Raw genomic sequence first — 17827 nt, forward strand, 5'->3', positions numbered from 1 at the left:
GCTGAGTGGATAGTAACTTTGAAAAACCACTAGCCACAGTGGCTGCCTGGCTGGTGAGCAAAAACAATTGTCAAGCCAGCGCTGTAAAATTGATTAATCACATACACACATATATAAACACAAACTTATGTTGAATGTGATTAATCAATTTTACAGCACAAAAAAATTTCTTTGTATAGTGATAATATAATATATATATATATATGTATGTATGTGTGTGTGTGTGTGTGTGTGTGTGTGTGTGTGTGTGTGTGTGTGTGTGTGTGTGTGTGTGTGTGTGTGTGTGTGTGTGTGTGTGTGTGTGTGTGTGTGTGTGTGTGTGTGTGTGTGTGTGTGTGTGTGTGTGTGTGTGTGGACATGTTTTTCTACACCGGTGGGGACTTAAACCTGAATGCACACAGACTCATGGGGACTCGTGTCACCGTGGGGACCTAAATTGAGGTCCCCATGGGTACAAAAGCTTATAAATCATACAGAATTAGTTTTTTTGAAAATGTAAAAATGCAGAATGTCTCCTGTGATGGGTAGGTTTAGGGATAGGGGCAGTGTAAGGGGATAGAATATACAGTTTGTACAGTATAAAAACCATTACGTCTATGGAGAGTCCTCACAAAGATAGTGCACCAGACATGTGTGTGTGTGTGTGTGTGTGTGTGTGTGTGTGTGTGTGTGTGTGTGTGTGTGTGTGTACTTGTTTTTATATCCCGGTTGGGACTTGGACCTGTTTGCACACCAAACCCGTGGGGACCTCATGAGCGGTGGGGACCTGATTCCAGGTCCCCACAGGCACACCCATTGAAAACGATAGAAATGGCCATTTTAACATAGGTGGCAGTGTTTCCCTCGAAATGCCAATTGGTCCCTACGGGGTCGGTTTATCGGAAAAAAATTGTGTCTGTGTATAAAGTGTGTTTGAGAGAGCGCCCCCTGTGGTCAACATTGGAACAACTGTGTGTGTGTTTTTTTTTTTTTTTTAATATGCTCTGACATGTTTAAACATATTCAAATGCAATATCTTAGGTGTTTCTTCTGTGATCTTTATCTTCTGTGATCTCTGACATAATCAGTGGGTCCTTATACGTTTGCATTCATTCCTTTTTTAAACCACAAATTAAAAATGGAAAATGTTGTTTTATTTTAACAATGATTAATAAAATATACCAGCTAATTTAAAACAATATTATTTCCCTTAAACAATATTATTTAATAATTAAAAAATAGTATAAATTATATTGTTAGATATAACAATATAATTATATTGGTGTAATGCATGTAGACTTTTCCAGAAGTGAGAAAAGTAATGAAAAAATTTGTAAGCATCTGTTTTCATGTCAATATACATATTTACATTAAATAAAAAAATCTATGAATTTTTTTAATTAAATCAAAATTCTATGAATTTAGACATAGCCTATACATACTGTAGTGGATGAGCTTGATCACTTTTCCTCTTTTAATGACAGCAAGGAGTGTTGTAGATGCACAATAATTCATCTTTATTCTAAACTGCACATCTTATGTTATGAGAACATACTTTTTAGTGAGAACAATGGTCAATATTCCACACTTATTTCGATATTAAGGTGGATACTGCTAGATTCGGTGGTCAAATGGTCCATTGTCCGGTATCAATGAATACAAGGACCAATGATAATAGCTTACTGTACAACCACAGCTGCATAAAAGTGCTATTGATGTGTGAAGGCATCTCCACAACATTATGAATAATGCTACTGTCTTTGAAAATGGTAAGATTTGCACATTTCCTTTTTAAAACACTTTGTGATACGCCAGCCCGTTCTCATCCCAAGTCGTCATATACTGACGCTTTCAAAATTTCTTCAATATCCGACGCACAAAGCACCCTTTAGCGTCCATATGAGACGCATAACCCTACCACAGACCTAAACCTACCCATAACCGAAGCGTCTCATATGGACGCTAAAGGGTGCTTTGTGCGTCGGATATTGAAGAATGTTTGAAAGTGACGATTTGGGGATGAGAATGCGTTTTGCAGCCGCCGCAGAGTCAGACAATTACAGTATATTCACACTGCAATATATAGGCCTATTCGTTTTTACACTAAAATAGCTAACACCTTATCATAAAACTTCATAAAGTTACTTTAATTTGAATTGTTTAAAACAGTCAAAATATTTTTTGGCCAGCGGAAATGAATGAGATCAACTCTATTCTAATATACAGTGCCTTGCGAAATTATTCATACCCCTTCATTTTTTTTTCCACATTTTGTTTTGTTGCAGCCTTATGTTAAACTGCTTTAAATTACTTTTTTTTTTCCATATCAATCTACGTCTCAAACACCATAATGACAAAGCACAAAACAGGTTTGTAACAACTTTGCAAATTTATTGGAAATAAAAAACTGAAAAGATCCCGCTGCATAAGTATGTAAAAAGTACCCTTTTCTGGGACACTGGAAATTTATCTCAGGAGCATCCATATTGCTTCTCGATGTTCCTACACTTGGAGTGAAGTTAAACTGTGGCAAATTCATTTGAATGAGTCTGATTTAGAAAGGCACACACCTCTCAGAAAAGGTCTAACAGCTGAAAATGCATATCAGAGCAAAAACCAAGATAACTGCCTGTAGAGCTCAGTGACAGACTTGCGTTAAGGCAATGATCTAGGGAAGAGTTCAGAAACAAATCTGCTGCATTGAAGGTTGACAGAAGCATTATCCATAATGGAAGACGATTGGAACAACTAGGACTCTAGAAAATGTCCAAGCTGACAGAGCTGACAGTGCACACACCTGAAGGCTCCAGACACTCAAACTGCCTGAACATCTGCTTTTATAGTGGTGCTCACTTCCTGGTCATCCGTTAATGTTAACAGTGTCCTAACTTTGTCACACGTCTTTTGGTTTTATTTTTGATAAATAAATAATGACACGGTGTGATATGTTGTGGTAGTATTCATCTGGGGTTTTAATTTCCAAATTTGAAGACCTGCAAATAGTAGGCCTTTTTTTTTTTTTCTAATACAGAAGTGGTGACCCAAACAGCCTGCTTACAAACTTTCTTCAAATTATCTTCCCTTGTGTCGGGCAGAACAAATAAATTCATACAAGTTTGGAACTACTCGAGGGAGAGTAAATGATGACAGAATTTTCATTTTTAGGTAACTATTCCTTTAAGTCAGTCCCAGACTAAAATGCATGTTTGAGCCGTCTCAACTGAAAATATCTTGCATCTTAAAATACGTCAGTGTCATAGTTCTATATCAAGATACCAGTAATGTTTCATTCTTGTAAAAGTTGCCTAAATATCTTAATTTAACTAAGGCCTAGTCCTGGCTTAAGCTCAGTAACGTCTATGAAACCGGGCCTAAGCATTTTCACATTAAGTGCTTTTAAGAGAGTTCCACATGGCTGCAGGGGATGTTGGGTTCAGTATAGTGACAGTATTTGGCTTGTGTATCCGACTGTTTTACAGGAGCAGGAGGGTACAGTCATACCCCTGGTTTCACAGACAGGGCTTAAGACTAGTCCTAGACTAAAATGTAAGTCTGAGCTGTTTCCACTGAAATAAACTTGCACTGACTGATCTTAAAAATATATCAGTGCCTTTTTAGTTTTAAGATGCACATCGGTAATGTTTTTTTCTAAGCATGTTTATAAAAATTACTTAAATGTCCTAATTGATCTATGGTCTAATCCTGGCTTAGTCTAAGCCCTGTCTGTGAAACCGGGCCATTGTGTTATTGAGGTGTTCTGCAGGGCCCATGTCATGAAATATAAAAACAATATTTTGTGTCCATAAAATGTATAGTTTAAATTGATTTAAATCTATTTAAATTTTGGTATTCAGCATAACATTTAAAAATACAAATTTGAATAAAAATAAAATCCAACTTTTTTTTCCAATTTTGAAAAAGGAATGTATGCAAAAGATCACAGATCTCATTGCCTTGTTTTGGATCAGGCATAAAACATAATCAGAGCTGGGCAGTATTTCAAATACATTTATTTGAAATGCAAATTACTATTTTGTTTTTAAATGCTTTTGCGTGTAAATAGGCCTATATTTAATCTTGGTATTTACATGTATTTTAAATATGCTTCAACTTGTAATTTGTAGCTTTTAAGTATCTTTAGAAAAATGTCATTTGTATTTAAATACATTTAATATTTTGACAATACAAAAATAGTAAGTTTAAATGTATTTAAATTAAAATAAGTTATTTAAAAACAAAATAGTATTTTGTATTTTAAATACATATATTTGAAATGCTACTAATCCCTGAACATAATCAACTTGCCAATGTAAGGGTGTAAACAAAAGAGCACCGACGACAGAGCGTCAGTAGCCTAGCTGCCTGATGGAAATCTCCAGAAGTGTGTGTTCACCGGACATAGCCAGTCCCCATCGCGACCACCCCTCCCCCTCTCGTCTGCGATCGCGCGGCAGCCATCTTTATTCATAACTAGCTGAAGTGCGCGGAATCAATTACCAGCCATTTTGAGACGACGACGACGCGGACAACATCTACGGACGCATCATGGACAAATTAAGGTAAGACTTGTAATAGAAAAATTAATATCATGGTAAATTTGAATTCTGTTTATAGTCGTACTATGATGAGGTAGATCATTAAACAGAGTAAAGTACTGCTTCTAATTAAGGTGTCATTAGGCAATTAGCCGGGCCAAGGTTATAACTAACAAGCGTGTTGGTTTGTGGTAATTTACGTTCGGATTTGCATGATTATTCGGTAAAATAATAGTTTTAGGCAGCAATGTACCGTGGTAAAGTTAGTTTGATGTTTGACATTCATTAGACATTCGGTTTCATACCAATTAAACTGTTTGCGGCCTTTGTTTTTAGCTCAAATTTAGTCAGATGGACATAACGTTAAATATATGTCCTTTATGTTGCACAAGGCTTAATTAAAAATAAATAAATAAATTAACCTTAATTATTAATTTATAATAATTTTACACTTTTTAATGTATGAAATAGCCTAATATAACTTCACTAGCACCTTTTGAGATAAAGGTATCAAATCAACTGTAAAAAATCTCTAAATATTATCTCCTGTCATGCACAAGGCTTATTTGTTCAGAAAATCCCTTTATTGTTTTTATACAGTACTGAAACTATTTTTGATGTTTAATATACGTTACCCACTTAAATTCATTAAACTCTGACACAGTTTGAGATAAAGGTATCAAATAACTGTAAAAATCTCTAAATATTATCACCTGTCATGCACAAGACTTGTTTTTTTTTTCAGAATCCTTTATTGTTTTTATATACAGTACTGAAACTGTATTTTTGATGTTTAATATTCTGTACCCACTTAATTTCATTAAACTCTGACACAGTTTGAAATAAAGGTTTCAAAACAACAATTCAAATGAAATAAAATAAAATAAAAATATAATACAACAATAAGAAAGGTAAAAATTGCAATTACAAAATATGATTACAAATATACTAATATGGAATTTTCACTTTATTGCTACATTCAGGCCAAAATTGGTGAATTTATTGGATTTAAATGGGTTACATGTATGTGAAGAGCTGAGATGCAAAAGCTTCTAAGTGTTACCTCTTTTTTTTTATTAATTTAAATTACATTTATTTATTAGGCTCCTACACTCTCACATAAAAGGTACAGAGCTGTCACTGAGGCATACCTTTATGTATAAAAGTAACAACAAAAAAAGTACAAACATTATTTTATAATTTATCAACTGTAAAAAATACTTTATATTTTAAGTGGGCACAGTATGTTAAATATCAAAAATACAGATTCAGTACTGTATATAAAAACAAAGGAATATTCTGAAAAAAAAAAAAAAAAGCTTTGTGCATGACAGGGGATAATATTTAGAGCTTTTTACAGTTGATTTGATACCTTTATCTCAAAAGGAGCTGTCTGTTGTTTAATTAATTAATATTATTTTATACATTAAAAGTTGTAAAATTATTATAAAACCCATAAAGTGCTAATTCCAAAAACAGAGTCTTGTGCATTTACAGGGAAGTTTTTCTGAACATTTTAGTATTGGTTTTATAGTATAATGTCATGTAGTTTAATTGTTTAATTAAGTTAGATGGTTAATTCTTTTTTTTTTTTTTTTTTTTTTTTTTTAAATTAAGCCTTGTGCAACATAAAGGACATATATTTATGTCCATCTGACTAAATTTGAGCTAAAAACATAAAGGCCGCAAACAGTTTAATTGGTATGAAACCGAATGTCTAATGAATGTCAAACATCAAACTAACTTTACCACGGTCATGTACCGAGTACATAAATGTTAGTGCAGTCTGACCGTACTGTAATAGGTCTATTTGAAAAGATTAACCTGAAGGCACATCTGTGCGTATGTGCACATGTGGCCTAATTGTGAGTTAATGAGGTGTACAGTATGTGTTAACGATTTTATTTTGCCTTTGGCACAGACCAGATAAACCCAACCGAAGCAACAGCAGGTTTGAGCGTCGCATCACGAGACTGAGAAAGCATCATGATGAGTGTGCCAGGAGACAAACAGCTAGACAGAAGGTGATTTTAATTTTATTATTTGATCTTATTTTTAATTTACCTACTTTAACATTTCATGTATGGAAGTAGCCTAAATCATTGGACACATTAGTCTGTATAATATTGCGGTTAAGTTGTTCACGTCGTATTGTTAAGAAATTTTGTTCATATGTAAAATATTTTGTTTTTGATTATATGAACATATGTACAAAACTATTGTCGACATAGCTTTAAGACAGACAATTAAATATCAAATAAAATCATATATCACGTCCACTATACACTTCTTAAAGCATGTGAAGCTGCAAAGTGAGACTAAATTATTTGTATGATTACAGTTGTGCTTTCGATTCTTATTTCAGGCAAAAGAAACATCAAGTGTTTGTCCCACCATGCCCTCCCAGGCCCCAGATGATCAGGTCCCATCTCCCCTCAAGCAGGACATACTTAACTTACAACAGATGTGTGAAACAGGATCCTTGGTAAAACACTTATTTATGTATTTTTTAATTCAGAGTTATCGTAAGAATTTGACAACTGACTATTTCTGTTATCCTGAACAGGCGGATTCAAAGGAAAATCCAGACAGTTCTGTGTCTTCAGATGTTCCCAAGCTCCTAGCCAAACAATCACTGTTTACAAAGAAATCAGTGGTAAGTGTTCATTTCATAATGCCCCTTTTCCGCTCCTGCTGGAGATGACACCACCGATACACACCGTAAAACAAACATCAGTTTGGTTGCGCTTTATCTGACAGTGGCCTGTGATACAGGAAACTCAATTAAATTAACATTTGTTTTTCTTTTAATATAAAACACTACGTAGTATATGATTAATATGAAACCTTAGTTTCATTACATTAGTGTTGTTAATTTGTAACTTGCTCTTATTCAATATTTAAAATTCAATATCATAAAGACAACTGTTGAACTGAACTAAAAATCATTTCATTGCAATTCTCTCTTCAACAAATCAATTTATTTATTGATTCTGAGCTTGGTTTTAAAAACTGAGTTAGCTTTTGAAAACACTTGTATTCTGCTTGCTTTTAATTCCTTACGCACATGCGTCACTCAAACCATTTAAAAAAATAAATAAATACAATGTAATGCTTTATAAACACAAATTTATGTTGTGCAACGTGCATGTTTATTTACATTGAGAAGGGCATGCTACAGAGTACAGAATTTATGAAAAGTCACAAAAGTCTATGGAAAAAAAAAAGCAAACCTTTAAATAAATTGAGCTTACTTAATCACAGACTACTGTAAGATAAAGCACAACCAAACTAATGTGTTTATGGCCCCCTATGCCTGACATTTCCTCTAAAGGTGTTTATTTTTTAACCTTTTTTATTAACTAAAACATTTGTTTTGCCTTTTTTATTTTTCTCCTGCATGTTATAAAAAAAAATCAAACAGACTTTAAATTAAAGCTATACTTTTGAATTTAAAAGAAAACCCTCTGCTCTAACTTTTTAACATGTATATCCATACACAGATTTTAAGCACCTCAATTATTTAATTCAGACATTCTTCACAACTTCATAGTACTCTTTCTTAAGTGACTGAATATCTACTGTTTGTATTTATTATAAAATAAACAATGAAAAATACAGTAAATACATTATAAATCTGTTTATGATATGTGCATAAACACCACTGACCCTTACAAGATCCACCTCCATCCATTATAAAATGCGATTTATCTTGTAGACTGATGTTTGCATTACCACATAAGGTCCTGGCAGATCACTAGATGAAAAAATGCACCCAGGAATCGAAACGAGGAATCGAAATTTTAATTTTATAATAAGTATCCGATTCTTTATCTTAAGTATCCGATTTCAGAATCGGAATCGATTTTCGATTCCCAACCCTAATCCTGTCTCCCACCCACTTCTCACTGGTCACCTCTGCTCTACACTGGGCTCTGGACAGAGCTATGTGTGGACAGACTGTCCTCTATTCACCAAACCTGCTCACTCAACCAGCCTCACCCATGGGTGATTGGCACCATCTGAAAGTAGTAATTGCTTTTTTTTTTCTTGACTGAAAAAAAGGGCAACCGTTAGTAACTAGTTCCCTGCTCATCACTTCCATCATTTGCTCACTGATTTGTGCCCATCCTACTGCATGTCCTCTGGACCCCATTCTTACTAGCCATAACTTTTACCATTGTGACAACAATCACACGTGATGTTTCATTTTTTTCTGGAACATTTCCTACAGCATTCAAGCAGGCTTTGGCAACTCCCCTGCTCAAAACCTTTCCTTAGTTCTTAGTTTAAAGTTGAGAAGATAATGTCGGGGGTCACTATCCCATTGTCTGATGCTAATAATGGTGTAAAGTTCTTAAGTCTTATTTTCTTCCCTTCAGAGAAATCTTCAGTTGGCAGCAAGTCTTCGAGTCATCAGGCCCCTTCATCATCTACAGGTAAAGTCAAACCTTTTCTTTTGGAACCTTTTCTTTTCAATAATGATGATTAATAATCATCATTATTGAAGCTTTTGTTTACAGTGTAGCAAAATTTTGAAATGGTTATTTGTTTTATCTTCCAGAAGAATGTTCCTTCTCGGCAAAGGAGAGAGAGAGTCCTTCAAGTTCAGGTAAAGAGTTAGGACTGCACTGCTAACTTGCTCTGCTCTCTGATTGGTTAGACAGCCCAGTCTGTTGTGATTGGTTATCCACACAAATGAGTTCTAGGGTGCTTTTCATTTCTTATTTTTGCATCCTCGTTCCCTTTCCTTGCTTCCTTTCCTCGCGAGAGAAGGATTTAAGGAAAGGAAATGAGGACGGAGGAATCAAAGGAGGAATATTGGAATATTCTTGACCACTCAAGCGTCACTTCAAAGCGTCATCAGCTGCGCTAAAGGGATCTGCCCATATGTTGTTAAAGTTAGTTATTTAAGGCATTCATAATAATTATTAACAAAGCAAGATGCACAGTTTAAATATATGACATTATTTACACTGCAAAGGGAAAATATAAAGGTAAATTACTATATCTGAAGGGGGAGGAGTGTGTCACGTTTAGTCGATAAAACACTTCCGCATAGGATAAACCCACGTATCCTCGCTCAAGACTCCTCAGGAAGCCTCCTCACTCCTCGATCCTCGCGGTGCAATTAGAGAATTGAGATGTCCTACAAGATGGCTGAACTCGATTGGTTTCTGGGTCATAGGATGGAGAACGGAGGACCGAGGAAACGAGGAATGATATTGACAAGCACCCATAGTGTCTGGGGCTTTAAGTTTTTGTGGGATGTCCATGCAGAACGTAGGCAGACATTATGCGAATTTGTTACCTTGTGGCCTCTGAACTTTGCGAAATAGGATTCAGTCTAAAAACGACTTAAACAGAGTCAACTTTTTCTTTATTGATGATGTGTGGTCAGTATACATTCACATACAGCTACATTACACATTTTCAAAAATCTGTGATGGAGATTGTTTTAAAGTGCTCCTGTTAATCTAGTTAAATGTACAATTTTCTTGTTATTAACCTATGTCTTGGTGACCTAGCTAGGAGCTACATTGTACAGAAAGTAAAATCTCATAGGTCTCAAGAGTAATGTCTGGTACTCCTCTACTTGGTATTGAATGCAGATGTTCTAGTGTACATTACCTCTGTTTTTTACTCTACACTCAGCCTTTTAAGGTAAGGTGAAACACTGTCTCTTGAAAGTTGAGGTAAAATTACTGTCATTTTTAGGTGTGTCAAGATGCCCAAAAAGAAAGTGGACAGAAGAGGAGGTGAAGGCAGTCGAGAACAAATTATTGGACTGCATCACATCTGGCAGGGTACCGGGGAAAAGGCAGTGTGAAGACTGCATCAGGTCAGCGCCGGTATTACTCAAACACAGAACCTGGGAATCAGTCAAGTTCTATATCAAGAACCGAATCGCAGCATTCAAGAGGGAATGTGAGAAAAGAAAAAATAAATAATCATGTCTCAGGTCAGTTTTTCTTGTTCAGGAAAGTCAAGCACTAGGTGCTAAAAGATCATTTTTTGCTGTTTTTGTTCGAGAAGTTTTTGCACTTGTATTTGTACAGTGAGATCTCTTTAAAGTTTTTGCATTTGGACTTCTCTTCTCTTCTCTTCTCTTCTCTTCTCTTCTCTTCTCTTCTCTTCTCTTCTCTTCTCTTCTCTTCTCTTCTCCTGAAAAAAAAATTGTTATAAGGAAAATTGAGTTTAACCTGAAGAGTATATTTGAAAAACATAACTCTGTTTTTGACAACTTTCAAAAATCATGTAACCCAACAAAAATAACCCAACTATAGTTTGACACATTAATTGGAATGCACAATGAAAAAAAATCCATTGTGCATTACAATTAATGTGTCAAACTAGAGTTGGGTTATTCTGACTAGGTTAAAGAAATAGTTAACTAACACCACAACATGATTTTTGAAAATTAAAAAAAAATGGAATAATTTGTTTTTGCAAAAACTTTATTGTCGGTTTAGACAAAAGAACTTTAGTCAAATGTGTTCAATATTTCTACTGTTCAACTGCTGCACAAAGCCAAAATGTTTGTCAAATAAGAGAAATGACAAATAAAGTTTAGTCAGAACTACTTTTGTCAAAGAACAATTTATTTGAATGCAATTGATTTGGATTTGAATGTATTTGCAATACGGATGTGATTAGTGGTAGCTAGGTTTGCCTACTGCAGAAACGAAAAATATGGAACAGTTGTGCTTATATTCAAGATTAAGGTCCAAGGAAAAGAATATGCAACTCAAATGTTATTTCTTTCTCTCTCTTTCCATTTTACAACATTAGTGAAAGATGGCTTACCTTATTAATCGCGTCCAACGTAGATTGCATGTTTTCTTGCACGGCTGGATGTTGTACTCAAGAAAAATAATCACATTGTTTGTATTTGCCAAAACTGATTTCCTAAAATGAATACAGGCAGAATTGGTCTTAGCGCAAACATCGCTTACAGTGAGGTGGGAGCGAGAAGTTGTCAGTGGATTATACAGCCTTCCTCAAACAGTTATGATAACAATTCTGATTTTGATAAAGTATTCTGCATGAGGGTGGCTGTGACTGCATGATGACAGGTGTAGTGATCAGCACTTCTGCAGTTTTATCAGTCACTGGTTAGCAGTCAAGGGAGGGCACATACAGGACACAAATTAAGCCCAAAATACGGGATATCCCGGTTAGTACGGACTGGTTGGCAACCTTAGTGGTAGCTGGGAGCACCTGTTGATCTGTATGATGTTAATTTAAGAAGTTTGGGGTGAGGTCCCCATTGGTAACCTTTTAAACACACACAGTGATGTCATTAATTAGCATATGAAAACATTACGTCACAGGTCCCCTCCAGGACCTTCTACCTGACGGGGTCCCCAGCAGTTGGTAAAATTTCAGGTCAGTCTTCTGGGGCTCAGCCTCAAGATTACAAGTGATAGCTGCTATAACAGTTGTAAATGGAGTGTGGATCAGTTTCTGCCTTGTCTATAGACCACTCAGAAAGGGTGGTTCCCACCAGGCTGCATGTAGTCATGTGTCCCCACCCAGTAGCAAAAACAAGTATGTGTGTGTGTGTGTGTGTGTGTGTGTGTGTGTGTGATGAAGGGTCTTGCCTGGTTTTTCTGTATGCGATACTTTAGTAAGCTGCTGGATGCTTGTCATGGTTGTTTGTCTCTGAGTTGGCAGTGAAATTGTTGTGGTCACCATGGTAGCGATGGTCTGTGAGGTTACCGTGGTAACAGTCGTGTGTGGGGATTTTGTTGGCTGTGTTGTCATCGTATCAGCTTTTGGCTGGGTTATCACAGCAGTTGTGAGATGGCTAGTGGATGTGTTTGTCATAGAAACAGTAGCAGTGGTCGTCACAGTGACAGCAGTGGGAGGGGCTACTGATGAGCTAATAAGGGGTGATGATGTCATTGTAGCGCTAGTGGTTGGCAAGACTGTTTTGGATTCGTCGCTGGTTGATACTGTGGAAATAGTGGAAGAACCAAGCAGTTAATTAACAGTTTTAACAGTTTATTAACAGTTTAAACTAACAGTTCATTAATTCTGGGAACAATATTTTATGGTTGCAAAATAATAACCTAAAAATAACCATTAGGGAATGTTCTGTATAAGTTATTTTAGATTATTTTAAAATAACGTCCCTGCAACATTCTGGGAACGTTATTTTATGGTTGCAAAAAATAAAACCTAAAAAGAACATTCATAAAATGTCATTTTTTGGTTCTCAAAAAAATAACCAAACGGGAACCAAATACTAACGTAAGTGTCAATCCAATGTCTGCTTAAAGGGACAGTTCACCCTAAAATTAAAATTAAGTCATCATTTACTCACCTTGGTGTTGTTCTAATGCTGTATGCCCTTTCATTCTTTTATGGATCACAAAAGGAGAATAAAAAAAAAATGTCCCACTCGCACGCATACATATAATGGGAGTGAAAGTGACATACATCAAGCTTTTGATCCCATGCCGTATATTCCAAGTGGGGGTATACAATAGGGTTTAGTGAAAAAACAAACCGAAATTGAATGTGCTATTTAACGAAATTCTTTACCTTGGCTGCATAGCGACGCAGTTCACTCTGTGTTGCTCAGAAAAAGCACACAAGTTATGAGAATTGAAGATTAACAAAAACGCAACATAAAATACAACGCCTAGAATCAAATATAACCGGACTGGAACTCCGTTTGTCTGATGACAGTCAGAATGACAATTGACAGATGTGAAGGCGATAACTTCTTGTTACGACAAAAACAACGGATATATTCACCACGGAGAAGAAGGTACATGGATTGTCGATGTCGGGTTTTTGTTAAAGCTACACTGTGTAGGATTTTCTCCCATCTAGCAGTGAAATTGTATATGACTAACTGAATATTACTTTCTAGCCACTCCCATTCCAAGGGCGTTTTAACTCCTATTATTTCAAATCTGCCGGCAGTCGCGAGTAACCTCCCAATCGCATTCGTCACGCTGCCACTGAGTGTAAAAACGCGAAAGGCGAAGTTTGAATTTCCAGGTATGTCCCTCTTTGGCTAATGTATTTTCAAGATGGATGCACAACATGGCTTCCGCCATTCGAGCGACTCGCTCGTATGTTTTCTAAATTGCAGATTATACACTTACGAGAATACTTAATTAGTTGGTTGAAGTGATTACACATTAATGAGAATGTATAATTTTGAAAGAACAAAGTGTTTTTTGCTAAAAATCAACTTAAAATATTACACAGTGTAGCTTTAATCTTGATTTCTCATAACTTGTGTGCTTTTTATGAGCGAGTAAACAGCAACTCTAACAGAATCTGATGAACGCACACGTCATGCAGCCGTGCAGAGAAGACCAACGGACATGGTCAAGAACTTAGTTAAACAATACATTACATTTTTGTTTGTTTTTTGCCAGACCCTATTGTACACCCCCAAGACACTTGGAATATATGGCATGCATGCCGTGATACTTTTGCATCTTTTTGCTATTCACTGCCATTATACAGTATAAACGAGTGCAACCAGGAGATTTTTTTTTAATTCTCCTTTTGTGGCCCATAAATGAAAAAAGGGCATACACCATTAGAACAACACCAGGGTGAGTAAATTATGACTTAATTTTCATTTTAGTGGGAACTATCCCTTTAACCCTTTAAATCTGCAGATTAAACTCCTAAATAGTCAAGATACCTCTGCTCCTGTAGGAATCTGTACTGGCTTTAGGCCACAGCACCAGGTCACTGTTGTTTGGAAGGTCATGCCACACTACTGTAAGGGTAGGACAGGTTCTGATTGGTCAGTATATATTCGCATTCTCATTATATGTTCATATATCATTTCAAAAAGAAAATTATAATACAGCATATAGCATCATAGCTGACAACAGACACTCTCAGAACTCACTTACCAAAGGGCAGCAGTGGAAATGTCATATTACCTACAGGGAGAAAAAATCATAGTATTTGACCAGCACGTTTCCAATTTATTAAATTGTTGGAGTGATAAATATAAGTGTGTGTGTGTGTGTGTGTACCTCTGGGTATTTCCTCTGTGATGGTCTGATTAAACAGAGGTGTGACTGAGCCCATATCCCACAGCTGAGACAAATCACTGTCTGTACACATGCCCTTACTTTAGTTTCAGGTTTTTTTTAACATAAACATGTAGTAACTTACATATTTTGACAATAAAAAAAGTATATTACAAATGAAAGGTAGGTGAGAGCAGGAATAAATGTCAGTAATAAATGTATGCAGAGTGCATTTATTTAAAAGTATGTGAGTTAATTAAGAATGTGCAATTTTTGGTTTAATAAAATAATAATAAAAAAATCAAATCAAATAATATCATGCATTATTTTAAAGAGTTAATTCTTCTTCTTTTGGATTGCTCTTGTCTGTATGCTTTTGTGAAAGAAAAAGTCATGGTTTTGAAAGGACATGAGGGTAATAAATGCTAACAGAATTTTCATTTTTGGGTGAACTATCACTTTAAGAAAATGACTTTTTGCAGTATAATATTAAAAGACGAGTGTGACATTTAGAATAAATTCTTACAAATCACTTCATGCTAGAACTCACCTGTCTTTCCAGCCATGACACAGATATAGATGCAATCAGAGCTGTTCTTCTGACTTACTGGAATAATGATAATAGCACACACACACACACACGTGCACGTTGGGTTTACATGTTTATTGGGGACTTTCCATTGACATAATGATTTTTATATCCTAAACCAAAACCCTAAACCTACCCATCACAGACAATTTTCAAAAAACATAATTTATTATGATTTATAAGCTTTATAATGATATTTAAGGTTACATTTTGTCCCCACAACGGGTTTACCAAGACCACACAGACACACGTAAAGACAAAATGACAGTATGACAAATCATGTGAGAAGGACCAGTGCTACAACATTATAGTACATTAATACTGAGGCAAACACAGGTTCCATAATGATATTATATTCAGGAATGTGTAGGTGATTATGGTTGGTGCTTTACCTGAAAGTATAGAGTTGGACTTAAATAGTTCTTGCAGGTAACTGGTGGAATTTCCCATCACATCCAATAGAATAGCTGTGAAATCTGGAAAACACAAAAGTGATTTATAAATATATTTCATTATTATTATTATAAGATTAGCAATCAAGGTCGACTGAAAGAGGTTTTTCACCTGTGAGGTCATTGGTCCTGTTTGTCAGACAGTAACAGTATCTCAAGGAAAATAAACTGCTCTCAATGTCCTGAAAGTTTGAGACTACACACACCCACACATGTGTACATGATGCACAGATACATGCTTGCAAACACGCAGAATAACATCATATTTGTGTCATATTGGTGCTGTAGTTACAGTGTTATTTGGATAAGGGTAGTTACTATTGTAGACCAGCAGCGTGAGCTTGTGGAGAGAGAGTGAACTGTGTGACGTCACACTGAGTAAAGAGAAAAGATGCTGTGAACCTGAAAACACACATACATAAAAACAACATTTTGAGATGTGTGCGTGCATTTGCATCTATACATGCGTGTTTCAACAATAAGCACTTTTAGAAAATAAACTCTCGTAAAACAGTAGTTTATTTGTCTACTAACAGTGTTCAACAATATACATGCATGCATCACAGGAATTCTGTCATTTTTAGCATTTTGTTTTTCTGAAACGACATTTTAACCACATCTCACATGTTGTATTGCGTTTAATAGTATTGCGTGCTGTAAAACGTTTTTGGAATAAAATGACTAAATACAAAAATCAATTAAATAATACTATAACATAATTAAAAATAATATATAAAATAATTAAATTATATATAAAACTATAAATAATTTCCCAAACAATAAATATTGAAATGTTATATCATTCTTTGTTTGGATTAGCATACATGGATTTCTAACATGTAATAATATTTTCATAATTGATTTTCATAATTTAAAATTAAATGTCTGGGTCTGAGACAAAGGTAATTTAATAATTTACTTTAAAAGGTTTTAATGTGCCCTTCATATATAACATACCCCTGGGACATATGATGCCCATAGCCAAAGAAACACTGTGTGTGTATATATTGTAATACCTGGTTGAGAAGAATTGATGAGTGTGTTGACGAGTCCAGTAAGATCTATAGAGGCAGGGTCAATGTTCTCTGCTGGGATCTCTGGGTAAATGAAGATTATACTTATTTATACCACGCGAAACATTCCAGCTATCGATCTGCAAAAACCATTATTTAATGCTCGGTAAATTACTCCTAAATCACACACACAGAAGCTGACCCAGTACACATGAACCTCATTACCAGGTTTCACCAGCACATTTATCATTTCACATTGACCTAATCAAAGGACTAAATGCCTGAGAAAGTAAAAGCATTTTAAACATTCAGTATATGCAATGATTCATAAACACTTAAAAGCCTTCTGTATGGCTTTTAAAATGTGTATCTGTATGTTAAGAGCTCTGTCCCGTTCATAGGTGCTTGTTCTCCATGAAAAAGTCTCTGAGTGGTTACCTGTGGACACCAGGAGCTCTCGTTTTTCTGTTTGCATCAACTGGCTTTGTCTTGAAAAAACTGAAAAAGACATATTGTTTACCTCTTGACTAGCAGATACATTAATGCAAAGTTTGTATTTTTATTTGCATTCTTCATTTACCAACCTTGTGCATAAATAAGGAACAGAGCTACTATGACTACGCAGATTCTGATGCTGATCCAATGTTTTAGTATGAGATTAGCCATCTCTGCAAAGCAAACACGTTTATTAAAAACACTAAGACAATGAACAACAACATTCCAAAGATTTCATACTATATATGCACCTGTTTGTACCTTAAGAAATTACATATAGCTAATCAACAAAAGTGTTTACATAGTAATTAGAACATACATTTTATGCAGTGAGCTTTCAACAGCAGAGTTGAAACTGTACTGCCATCAACAACATGCTTAATGCTAACCGCATAGCATAACTGCTGGTTTGTTAAAAAGAAACACTTTTTTTTTTTTAAAAGAAGAAAAAAATCCAAATCAAGCCAGGGTTATTAACTGAGTGTTAACTATTACCTGTTGACATTGTTAGTTGAAATAAAATTAAATATAAATATCAGCTGAAAAGCATAAGGTAGGCTACACTTTTTGTTAAAAACTAACTAAATTTAAATGAGTCAATACATCATCAAAACTTCTTACAAAACGTGTTTTTGTTTTACCCTGATTTATATTTTAGATTTGGCTGACGGGATGGTTTTCGCGGGAAATTGCATACATACGTCACTCGCCCGTGTGTGTCTCGTCATATCCGACATGGAGCACCTAA

At 35.3% G+C, this 17827-nt stretch overlaps 2 protein-coding genes across 4 annotated transcripts in view; one reads left to right on the forward strand and one right to left on the reverse strand.

Annotated features, from left to right (window-relative positions):
• hhla1 (HHLA1 neighbor of OC90) overlaps positions 1-17827 on the reverse strand; it is a 24590-nt gene extending 6763 nt beyond the window's left edge. Inside the window, exons 1-12 of one of the 3 annotated variants that reach the window (XM_079875399.1) lie at positions 17781-17827; positions 17169-17252; positions 17023-17082; positions 16588-16668; positions 15890-15973; positions 15684-15767; positions 15512-15595; positions 15081-15137; positions 14534-14614; positions 14408-14437; positions 14191-14268; positions 12119-12472 (exon numbers count right to left, since the gene is read on the reverse strand). In XM_079875399.1, coding sequence (XP_079731525.1) covers positions 12119-12472; positions 14191-14268; positions 14408-14437; positions 14534-14614; positions 15081-15137; positions 15512-15595; positions 15684-15767; positions 15890-15973; positions 16588-16668; positions 17023-17082; positions 17169-17250 — 1075 coding nt within the window. In that variant the 5' untranslated portion in view covers positions 17251-17252; positions 17781-17827. Of the gene's footprint in view, positions 1-12118; positions 12473-14190; positions 14269-14407; positions 14438-14533; positions 14615-15080; positions 15138-15511; positions 15596-15683; positions 15768-15889; positions 15974-16587; positions 16669-17022; positions 17083-17168; positions 17253-17720 lie in introns of all 3 variants that reach the window. The other 2 variants (XM_079875400.1, XM_079875398.1) reach the window with 2 other exon arrangements.
• Positions 4452-10447, forward strand: LOC307161007 (uncharacterized protein). The gene is made up of 7 exons (XM_079875441.1): positions 4452-4538; positions 6436-6538; positions 6880-6999; positions 7081-7170; positions 8897-8953; positions 9079-9126; positions 10233-10447. The coding sequence occupies exons 1-7, from the start codon at positions 4525-4527 to the stop codon at positions 10275-10277; spliced, it is 477 nt and encodes a 158-aa protein (XP_079731567.1). The 5' UTR covers positions 4452-4524; the 3' UTR covers positions 10278-10447.

Source organism: Squalius cephalus, assembly GCF_949319135.1.
Source record: "Squalius cephalus genome assembly, chromosome: 7".
Taxonomy (NCBI): Eukaryota; Metazoa; Chordata; class Actinopteri; order Cypriniformes; family Leuciscidae; genus Squalius; species Squalius cephalus.

What these genes read in the sequence shown, in the direction of transcription:
- LOC307161007 (XM_079875441.1), top strand. An exon ending in TGTTTACAAAGAAATCAGTG is followed by an intron (nt 7,171 to 8,896) that starts GTAAGTGTTCAT and finishes TCTTCCCTTCAG; the next exon opens with AGAAATCTTCAGTTGGCAGC. An exon ending in GGCCCCTTCATCATCTACAG is followed by an intron (nt 8,954 to 9,078) that starts GTAAAGTCAAAC and finishes TTTATCTTCCAG; the next exon opens with AAGAATGTTCCTTCTCGGCA.